At 38.4% G+C, this 12,223-nt stretch overlaps 1 protein-coding gene across 1 annotated transcript in view; it reads right to left on the reverse strand.

The window, feature by feature from the left end:
- Positions 1 to 12,223, reverse strand: part of igsf3 (immunoglobulin superfamily, member 3) — a 279,332-nt gene that overhangs the window by 76,104 nt on the left and 191,005 nt on the right. The window contains 1 exon segment of the mRNA NM_001159666.1: positions 870 to 1,277. Within this exon segment, the coding sequence (NP_001153138.1) occupies positions 870 to 1,277 (408 nt within the window).

Here is a 12,223-nt window from a genome sequence, read left to right on the forward strand (position 1 = left end):
TTCTGTTATTCCACACTAACTGGACATTTTCTGTTCTTTCACATTTGAGAAATATAAAATCACAATAACTTTGTATTTTTAATACTCACACTGAAAAATGTTATTTCCTTAGAATTAAGAAGTGTTTGTTGTCTACTTCAAGAGATATAAAAATATTTAATATAATATAATGTCCACAACCAAAATGAAAAAAAAAAACGTATTACTCAACATTTGAAAATATGGTTCTTCGTCTCAAGGTCTCACGTTTTGAAAGCTGTATTAACAGTACTGTGTGTAGGTATAGTGTGTCATATGAACAGGTCTCTTTTTTTAAATTTCCTGACATTAAAATAGATCCAAATCCCATAGATTTTGCAGTTTTCACCCACCACTGAATGAAAATATGGAATTATTGACAAGCGTATTAACAGGTCTCCGTAGTAACACATTTACACATGTCCACAGAACAAGATTTGCAAAAAACTGAAATTAAAACGTTAAAATCTAAATTTTCAGGATCATTACTTATAACTCATCACTCTAATGAGATGATTTGATCATCAAGAATCATTTATTCTTATTGTGTTTTCTTTACGTTGAGCTGTTTTAAGTATCTTTTTTAGTATCCATAGACTTTTAGTAATGTTTAAACTTATAAAAATCTCAATTGTACATTAAAAGTGTAAATAAATACAAATATATATATTTTAAAGTATTCATATTTATGTAGTCAATTATTTATCCAGGGTTTTATGGTTAACTGAAAATACAAAAGTATTTGACACAAATACATTTAACAAAAAACTGAATATAATGGGAGAGATTAACTAAGATATATAGACAGAAAGGCAGACATACTGACTATTAGATAATGCAATCGATCTTACCGACTGATTTCACAGTGACGGTTTTGATGGCGGATTCGTCTCCAATCTGCTGCCAATTCCAGTCGGGTGCAGAACCACTCTGTGACCACTCAGTGGCGCTGCATCTGTATTGACCCTCATCTGTGGGGAAGGCATTGTACAGGAACAGAGTGAAGGTGTCGGGTTGAACACGCTCCACCCGGATCTCCCCGAAGCTGCTTCGCTCCCTAAAAGTGGGCCCAGGAGTGACGGTACCCTCACGATCCACAAATGCCACGTTCACAGCAGGACCCGCTCCATCCTTATCTGTCCACTGCCACGTCACTGACAGTGGACCCATAGTACTGCCAACAACACAGGTCAGCTGGATGCTCTCACCCTCCATTATCTCTGACGTGTTGCTGGATAAGGACACAGTGATGTTACTTCCTAAGAGAGGCACACAAACAACAGAGGAAATGAGAAATCACTCTTTGGAAACATTACACTAATGCTAGTTTATCATAATAATTAGAGTACATCTACATTATGTATGAGTAAATTAGTCATGTCAAGCTCTACAGAAAACAACTGCACATATTCTCATTGAATGAAACTTGCTATGATATAAAGTCACTTTTTCGGCAAATAAACAATAACACTATTTTCTAAATAGCTCTGTTATAACACTATTTTCTGACTATGTATTAGGAATAGAACAAGTTGTTAAAAAAGAAAATAAGATAATTAAGAATAAATAAACAAGGTTTATATCTCCCAAGAAAATAAAACATTCAACCTAGTCTTCCTATTGGATGTGGAAAGCGATGTGCTATGAAACCATTACTGTCAATGGCTTTCACCACTTGACCAGGAGAGCACACCTTTGACCTGTTTGTGTGTGCTATGGTCAAAGTTGAAAATAGCTCAGTATGACACTGCATATTCTGAATACAGTGCTCCCTCGCTATGACGCAGTTCACTTTTCGCAAACTCGCAGTTTTACTTTTTTTTTTTCGTGCAATTTTACAAGCTTTTTTTCTACAGTGCATTGTGTTCTGCATCCTGACTGGCTTTAGACCATTGTCAATCAATCTTCTCCATGCCATGTATCCTACAGTGCAGAATGCGTTCAGCTTGCAAAATTTGCATAAATCTTTGGTCGCTAGCAGTGTGACTCTGAAGTGCTGGACTATATGTTTCCATGTTTTCTCCCCACAATATTGACGAAAATTTCTGCACCGTCAAAAGCACCTGCAGTAGCACCCAAAAGGCAGAGGAAGAAGCTAACCATTGCACGAAAAGTTTAACTTCAGGACATGCTAAAGGAATGATTTCTATAGATTGGTTCAGACAATAAAACTGTACTGTCCGTAAAATAGGGTTATTTGCCTTTTTTGTTATATCAGTAAAGATTAAGCTATATTGAGTTAAATGTAAAAAGTCTCATCAGATCAGACCAAAAATATAAATTTTGCTGCATCCCTATTAGTCAGTTAGGGTTTGGTGTGTGGCTAGCTAATGCACACTTTCACAATATGTGGAGAAACTACTTTTACTAATGAGAAAACATTCTGAAATGTCAGATTTCTATACATAAAGTAACCATAAAAAAAAAAAAAAAAAAAAAAAAACACCAGAGAAGGAGGCCAGAGCACAATGTTCCAGGTCTACACCAGGCTTCTTAAGTAATAGACTATTGTCAAGGCTGGCACACGTTATCTGGTACGTAGATGCTATTTTGTCACACACATTATAAGAGAAGTGAAAAAACACTTCTTTAAGTAGCCATAGTTTCAAAATTACTTTTCGTGTACCTTCTTTATTTATAAAAAAAAAAAAAAAAAAAAAACCTTTTTATTACAGCAGGGGTCACCAATCTCAGTCCTGGAGGGCCGGTGTCCCTGCAGGGTTTAGTTCCAACTTGCTTCAACACACCTGCCTGAGTGTTTCAAGTATGCATATAAGACCTTGATTAGCTGTTCAGGTGTGTTTGACTAGGGTTTGAGCTAAAATCTGCAGCACACCGGCCCTCCAGGAACAAGTTTGGTGATCCCTGCATTACAGATTTAAAGGTGCACTAAATAATTATTTCCTAACAATGTTGAAATCTGAAAGCAAGCAGCAAAACAACACAACCATAGCCCACCAAGGCCACGTCGTTTAAAAAAAAAATAATAATAAAGTATTTTTATTTTAAAATAAATTATTATAAATTATAAATATTAGACACGCCTCTTCTTGCTGATTGGTTCATGTGTGTAACACTGAGATCAAAAGTGTGCTCCTTAACAACATGAACTAGCCATCCAGATAAAACAGCATCGCCGCATTTATTAGGTTTTTACTTTCATAAAAAAAAAATGTTTCTCCTTTGCAGCTCAAAAACACTTAGTTGAGAGTTCACTTCTATCAGTATTGAATTACGGAGATGATAACCTCTGAATGTTTTTTTTTTAAAAAGAGATATTGTTTATCATAGTGTTTTAAGATTTGTCACTGATTCAAGTGCAGGCACACATCACTGTAATTTATATAAAAGGTCTTTATTTTGATGGCTGTTTGTTGAATATTAGTTACACTGCATCTACATGCCAACTAAGTCTCATTAGATAAGTAGACTGTTAGGTTGGGGTTAGGGTAGAGGTTGGGGTTAGTGTAAGTTGACATGTACTTGCAAAGTGTCTTATAGTCTGTAAATGTCTGCTGAAGGAGCATTATCAACAGATATTAAGCATCAAAATAAAGTGTTTCCATATAAAATTACAGAATAGACTTCATTACAGTTAAGGAGAAAACAAAGTATCTTAGTTTTCATTTTTAAAGCTGTAGTTTGTAAATTACCACAGTATATATCTAATTTGTTTTAAGTTCTGTTTAAATACTTACAACACCAGATCAGCAGATTTATTATTACTTAAGATGCCATTTTTTTCACACAGAGTTAGGTCGATCTGCAGTATGCCATATGTATGGAATGAGCTTCAAGAAACACTACATATGAAATCCGTACCATCTGTTACCTATAAAGCTTTAAATAATCTAGCTCATGTTTATCTAACCAACCTTCTGTCTTGCTACAATCCAATTTGCTTTTTAAGATCTCAAAACTCAGGCCAGGGCTTCTGGTACTACCTAGAAAAGCAAAGTCGAGTAAAGGAGATCAAGCCTTCTCATTTATGGCTCCTAAACTCTGGAATAGCCTTCCTGATAATGTCTGAGGTTCAGACACACTTTCGCAGTTCAAAAATGTGCCCCACGCAGGTTTTTGCATCTCGTGTATACACACTATGAACAGCAGCGACGTTAATTATTCTCATATTTCCACCTGGGGATACTCATCCCGAAGCCCGCAGACTATACAGCGCTACTGATTCAATCCAAAACTTGAATTGCATTAGTTAAATGAATAAATAAATAAATAAATAAATAAATAAATAAATAAATAAATAAATAAATAAATAAATAAATAAATAAATTTGGGGTAATGCGGTGGTGCTGTCACCTCACAGCAAGAAGGTCGCTGGTTTGAGCCTCAGCTCATGTCAGTTGGCATTCAGTAAAGCTGTGTTACAGCTAAATGAACAAATTTCACAAAACTGACACTATTACTAAGCTCAACACTGAAATGACACTATCGAGTCCAGCAGACTTGAGACTTTTGAGCCCAAAAGTTTAATTTGTTAAAGATTTCCTCAAGAATCTTTAATAATATATATTTTTTCAAGAGTAAAATAAAACTAAAACATCATTCGATGATACTTCGACAGGTTGTGGCGAAGTTACTTAAACAATCAAACACATTAAACAATGGATTTAAGAAGCATTTTTTAAATAAGTGAATAGATAAGGGTGGCACGATGGCTCAGGGGTTAGCACTGTTGCCAGGGGTGGACTTAAGCAATAAGTAAGGTAAGCTACGGCCCCGGGAAATCAGGGGGCTCTGACCAATGCCAGGAAGCCTATATTAATCAAATAGCTCTTTTAAAAAATGTTCCATCATTCTTTCATTAATTTTCTTGTCACCTTAGTCCCTTTATTAATCCGGGGTCGCTACAGCGGAACGAACCGCCAACTTATTGAGGACTTTTCTATGCAACGGATGCCCTTCCAGCCGCAACCCATCTCTGGGAAACAACCACACACACATTCACACACACACTCATAAACTACGGACAATTTACCCTACCCAATTCACCTGTACCGCATGTCTTTGGACTGTGTGGGAAACCGGAGCACCCGGAGGAGACCCAAGCGAACGCAGGGAGAACATGCAAACTCCACACAGAAACACTAACTGAGCAGAGGATCGAACCAGCGACCTTCTTGCTGTGAGGCAACAGCACTACCTACTGCGCTACTGCGTCGCCAATGTTCTACAATTTGTAGTAAAAATGGGAGGCACAGTGGGTAGCACAACTGCCTCACAGCAAGAAGGTCGCTGGTTTGAGTCCCGGCTGCGTCAATTGGTATTTCTGAGAGGAGTTAGCATGTTCTCCCAATGTTTGCGTGGGTTTCTGCCAGGTGCTCGGGTTTTCCCTACAAGTCCAAAGACATGCAGTACAGGTGAATTGTGTAAGCTAAAAATAGTAGCTAAACTTACTGTATGTGTGTAAATGAGTGTGTATGAGTGTTTACCAGTTTAGGCTGCAGCTGGAAGGGCATCGACTGTGTAAAACATATGCTGGTTCATTCTGCTATGGTGACCCCAGATTAATAAAGGGACTAACTCAAATAGAAAATGAATGAATGAATAAACAAATTTAAAAACAAGAACAAGTACCAGAAATACACTACTGTTTAAAACTCCATATGACTTGTAGTAATCCACTTATAAGACCATAGATTGCTGTTTTTAATGTAAATAATTATTTTGAACTGAATTTAAAAAAGTGGTTCCTACAGACCATAAAACAATTTGATGACCTCTGAGCTTATAGTAGGTCTGATAGGTTTGAGGATCATAACTGAAATCAATACGTAAAAGGTATCTTATCTTCTCAATATTCTTCCTTTGCACTCTACAGCAGACAAGGCCTCAGATAAGCAGGACTTCGGGAATAGTTTTCTCATCAACAGATCTAGAAGCCTGAGAGATCTCGTAAGTACGAGTGTAGATCAAAGCCTTCGCAGACTCCATCTACAGAGTTCTCGACAGGGATTTCGCTCCACCTCATCTCCATTAAAGCAGCGTGTGATAAAACAAAAATGAGGCTTTAAAGAGACAGAGTTTGTGCCCTTCCCATGGGTCATCCAAAGCTTCCCTCAAAAAGAGGCTGTAGAAGAACCTACCATGACCAATCGGGCAACAGCGAACACGAAAAGGCTTTGATTTCATACATAACAAAAGAGAAACATCTGGGGATAAAGCCTCTTCAATTTCTCATGTGCTCCTTTCCTCAAAGGAGATGAAATAAGAAGCGCACAATGACCAGCTGGGGTATGGCTGTACCCTCACCCAATCTCTCTATACACAGACGGTCATATTTTGTCTGAAAGACCTACTTAGATAGTCGTGAGGCCTTGAGGAAATAAGCGAGAGTGAGCATGTGGGTGAAGAAGGGGTCTTGAATCCATGCTGCAGCATCTATCTACTGCTCTAATAACCCTGCATATATTGCACATGGTCTCCTGCAGAGGCAAAGCAAGAAAAAGCCCAAAGCTTGATGTAATAAAGTGCCATTTAAAAAGGGTCCTTTTACGTTTTAAAGTGCTGTTCACATCAAGAATGACAACCATTTAGAAAACTAAAACCATAGTTATATTGGAACTATATTAGAACCACACAATGGCACTATATAAAGGCAGGATATATTCTGACTGTAGAGTTTTGAGCTTAGTTTGTGACAGCAGATGGCGCTGTACTCTGCTTGCCTCCAGTTCCTTACTTATACCACTTGAACCTAGAATAATCTTTATAAAAGTTAAGAAAGGTTTAAGTCACAGATGCCCAATCTAGGGCCAGCGGGCCAAAGTTGGCCCATGCTTACCTTTGATTTGGCCCAACTTCTCATTTAAGGCGAGAGAGAGAATGATGGGCAGGTGGTTGGGGCGAATATCATTGACAGATTGTCATTTCTAATTAAATGTAACCTTTTGTTTGTTTTGTTTTGTAATCAAATCATATTATTTAAAATGTAAATACTGATCCATTTAGAAAGCAATACACAAGACATCAGCAAGCAAATCAAAGCAAAAGCAGGTCCAGCATATGTGTTCAGCATTGAATTACATTGAGTTATGGATTTTTTTAATTATACTTTTTTTTAAATATACTGCATTAGTTAATATATATATATTTTTTTAAAGCAATGCTTTGTAGTTGTTTTTAAACATTAGGAAATAAATTAGGATATTACTCATGGAATATCTAATGTGACACAGTTTGGCTCAATAAAGTTTGGTTTTGGGCCCTGCATAAGAAAAAGTTTGGGCACCCCTAGTTTAAATAAACTACAAGAGTGCTCATAGTGACCTATGTTTAAATTAATCTTGTGACATAAGTACATTTATTATATGACACACAAGTGCTCTTCCTCAGGAGCATTTAAGTGTATGATTAAAACTAGCCTAGAGCACCACCTCTTGTTTAAAAGGAACCTCAAAATTGATTTAAAATAGAAATGCAATGCATTTAGAAAATCTCAGAATACATTTTTGCCACAGCTATATATTTTTATTGTTTTATTGTTTCTTGAAGTGATTCCAATTGTATGTTTTGCCATGGTGGGAACTCTTTGAAAGTATATATTACATATTTAGATATCAAGTAACCACAATTCTGTCAATAGTGCCATTAGTGCCACAATTCTGCCAATAATTTCTCTCTTAAAGGTATAGTTTACCAAAAAATGTCATTCTAAATTATTAAATCTACAATGTAATAATATTGTTTCAAAAATACATGACTTTCATCAATAGGAAACATTAAAAAAAACATTTTTTTTTTCAATTTCAAGTAGCCAATGAAATATTTGTCCTTTCCATAGAGTTTAAATTAAACCAACATAACTAAAAGAAAGTAAAATCATACAGGTTTGACAAGTTAATTTAACATTTTTTTAGATGCATTTTTTAAAGGTTTTTGTAAATAAACTCATCTCTAGCTACAAACAGTTTTACCCCAGACCTTCGAAAAGCAGATCCTCTAATGTGGATTAGGAAGCTTTCCCTCATTCGACAGAGTCTGACAGCACTGTTGCTGGATTCAGGTGGCAAAGGTCTAAGCAGAACCGATGTATCCTTACTAATCTTTGATTAACCTCCACTCCGCCATCTCATCAACTGTTTGAGCCCTGATGTGCTTTCTTTGCCTGGGCACAATCACACCCACCCTTGGGGATCTACCAAGGCTGCGCTGAAGGCAACGCCATTCCCACTTTCATTTCATGGCTGTTAGAGTTGGCTTTTCGAGTAGCTCTCGCTTAAAATACAATGCTATTTCAAGGGCTTTTCAGGCCTCCACAAAACCAAGCGCTCTGCATTAAACGATTTTACACAGGACACAGTGCTGTATAACTCACAAGCACAACAGTGGTGTGGGGAGATACTCTGCAACTACAGCTTTGCATTTAAACTACAGCAGCAGTTACTCAAATCTTCAGAGTCAGAAATCCTAAAATGAAACTGCAATGCTTCTGAAATAATTCTTAATAATATAAATGTTGTTCTGTAAAAATAGACTGCGAAATAGAAAATCAAAACAGTATTCGTTTAAAATAGAACTCTTTCACAATATTGTTTTGTTATATTACTGTTACATGAAAATCTACTGTTAATTTACTTCACCCTAAGGAAATCCAAAAATGTACAGTAGATGACCTTTTAATTTAGAAGAACATTACAGATGTTTAGTTCAAACTGTGGTGTTTGTTAATAGATATATGGAAGTCAACATATACAGATACAGAGGCAAAACTAAATTAACACAAGAGGCTCCTGATTTAACAGTGAGGTCTAATGAAGTAAAGCGATCAGTTAGTCTGCGCAAAAATCTGAACACGTTATTTACAATGTTATTATCTTCAACGCTTGTGCTCCAGACAGCTGAGAAGACATTTTGGACTGTTTGCCAAGGCTGTGGATTAGAGGTAATAATGTTGTCTAATCTAGCCATTGACTTACATTTTATGAATCACCATGGTTAACGACCACAATTACAACTACAAAATTAAAGAACAGAGAAGGAGAAAAAAAGTCACCTACATTTCACATAGCCTGGTTTTTAATTTTTGGGTGAAGAATCACTTTATTTCTGATAAATAAATCTTACTGACACCAAACTTTTAGGCCTATGTACATTTGAAAAATTATTATCCCTCCTGAATTATTAGCCCCCCTGTATATTTTTTGTTTCTTTCTGTTTAACGGAAAAATGTTTTTGTCAACACATTATCAACACAACTTTTTTTTTGGGCATCTGCCCAACTCTAGTTTGCACTTCTTGCCATGTGCCCTTAAATGTAATTGTATTATTCAATTTTTGTTTATCATATTTTTAGATATTATATGTGTAATTGTATTTATTGTAAATTATTTATAATATAATCTGTCATGCACCTAGGGTTCACAATTTAGATTATTTGTATCATCACCTTAGAATTATAAGGTTCTATCAGACATTTTTTGTCAAAAATGAGTTATTGACATATTCTTATTAAATGACAACTTATTTACAATACGTAATGTTTTTATTTTTATTTATTTTTATTTTTTTATTTTTTTACAATTTAAGACTTTTTATTCAAAAAACTAATGTTATACATATACTGTTTGCTATATGGAATGCAAAAAGAACCTTACAATTCCAAAGTGATGGTATGTCGTGTACAGGTGGTTGAATGGACAATAAAGCTGACTTTGACTTGATAACAATGGTTCCCCTTCGGTTGGGGAACTCCAGTGCTAAAAGTGGATTTGATGTTAAAACGGCGGGCGGAGCAGGCTTACGGACCCGCCGATAAGACATCACCCATCAGACTGCTCTCTCACTGCCTCGAATTCCTGGGTGAATTCGCAGACAGTGTCGCCGACCAGCTTGGGATATGGGCGAGTCAAGAAAGCGGACTTTGTCGACTTTGTGCATATCAGCCAAATTTTAGTCAGGGGTGGCGCTCCTGGACCACTACTGTGGACATCGTCCTCCCCAAAGCACACGCAGCGGACTAAGTAGTCCGAAGAGCTTAGTCGGCTGCGGTGCAAAGCTCATAAGCCTGGGTTGGACCCACCCTCGTGCAGCTCGGCCAGTTCGCATGCAAGCAGCCTGGTCCGCAGCTTTGTAAGCTCTAGCTCCGAGGGAGCAGAAAACTTACAGGCTCTGGATGGGAGACGAGGCGGACCCCGCCAAGAGGAGGCGCCGCGCGGATTAACCGCTATCGCGCACTCAACCTGAGGAATCGCCACATACCCCCTGGCCGCTCCACCATCAAGAGTGGTGAGGGTGGAGGGACAAGCAGCACGAGCAGAAAAAAGTGCCCTTCAAGTCCGCGTGATCCTACTGTGCATCTCCGGGAAGAAGGGAACGCCCCTCTAGTCGGTCCGGCCGCGGAGCTGAGGGATAAACCATCTCCAACCCACGGCCGAAGCAGCCCGGGAAAGCACGGCTAACATGTCCGTTTCAGGATCCGTTTTGACAGCGCTCACCTGCCCGAAGGGGGCGAACGGGTCTGGATCACCATCGGACAATGAAAGCCCACCCTCCGATGCCGCGGTGGACGTCTGGTCTCCGATGTCATCGAGCGTAAGGGTTACCATCTGTTAGACGGATCGCTTCCCCAGCCCGAAGCTTAGATGGAGCGCTTGGAGGAGCGAGAGGTCCGCGGGCCCGTGGGCGACGGATTATCTCTTGTTGAACCCTCAGATCTGCCCGAGCGCCCGCTACAAAGCAGGGGACAACTGGGGTGGTTTGCCCTTTTGCAAAGGCTAGCCGCGATCTTTACTGCGCAACAGTCATGGCATCGCAATGACGATACGAACTGCCCGCGAGCAGCGCATTAACATGCTAGAGCATGTAACGCAGTGCCCGTGCCCACCATCCGAGGACAGAAACCCACAGCATCCAGAAATGCACAGTCGGAGCACAGTCCTGAAAAGGACGTGCTGCACGACTGTGTTGCTCTTTTAGGAAAACTTGCAACAATATGCACCGCTCTGGAGGACCGGACTCAAAGGGACACCAGGCAAGGGAGAAACCCAGCTCGACCGTCTGCCGCTGCGTGGACTCGCTCTGGACCGGGAGACACTCGTTCACTCAACGTCGCTGTAGCTCAGCAAGAGGAACCCTCATGAACTCGATCAGAAAAGTCTCTGAAGCGAAAAGGATGGCGTTTGCTGGCGCCAGGTGTGCTTGTATGCTCAGTTAATTGGCAGTGCAGCACACCTGCGCAAGCTTACGCTGCCAATTCATTGCTTTCATTGGCCCGTTTAATACTCTTTCAGACAAGCGGCTTCTGAACCGAATCCTCCCATACGTGGATTTTAACATCAAATCCACTTATAGCACTTCCGTTCCCCTCCTCGGGGAACAAAGGGTTACTTCTGCAACCTTGAACATTTGTTCTGTACACAATTAAAAAAACTTATTTTACTCTAGCCAAAATAAAACAAATAAGACTTTCTCCAGTAGAAAAAATATTACAGAAAATACTATCAGAGCATCAGAGCAAAAAAAAAAAAAAAAAAAAAGACTATAAAAAAAAAACACAAGAGGGCAAATAATTTTAGGATTTCAACTATATAAGCTCCATAACTTAAAAAATGTTGCTTTGTTGAATAGGTCAAATAAATAAAATTATTATTAGGTCAAAAATAAATTCTAAATATCTCAGTTTTATTAGTCATATAAACATCTATACAGATTTGATGGTGTTTTAGGCCCCGTTTACACTAATATTTTAGTTTTAAAATGCATAAGTTTTGCTACATCATTACTACGTCGTTATGTCATCCGTCCACACTACCTCTGAGTTTTTTAAGCCCTGAAAACGGTGCGTTTTGGAAATGCTGAAGAGGCCATTTTGCTTTTGAAACGCTGTTGCTGTGTGTCAGTGTCAATGGGGAAAAACTGAGACATCTCAAAAGATCTGATTGGGGCTTTTCTCAATATTAAGTGCACAAATTTTAGTCTTGCACCCTTCCTTAAGTTCATAATTCGCAAATTTGATGTGGAAGACAAACTCCTGAGGACACGTCGGCTAAATCTTCAAGGGGAGCAGTGTACTTTATAATGTCATTCACATCACCCTGGCTATGTTGTTTAAATTTCCAAACAATAAAATAAATAAAATTGATATAAGGAAGCCTATTTTCATTTTGATAATAACAGCTTAACAGACATCATATATGTTAAGGTGTCGTGTAGCTACATATTTCTATGATCGCCATCTTCTCAGTTTGCA

Source organism: Danio rerio, chromosome 9 (genome assembly GCF_052040795.2).
Source record: "Danio rerio strain M-AB ecotype USA chromosome 9, GRCz13ab, whole genome shotgun sequence".
Classification (NCBI taxonomy): Eukaryota; Metazoa; Chordata; class Actinopteri; order Cypriniformes; family Danionidae; genus Danio; species Danio rerio.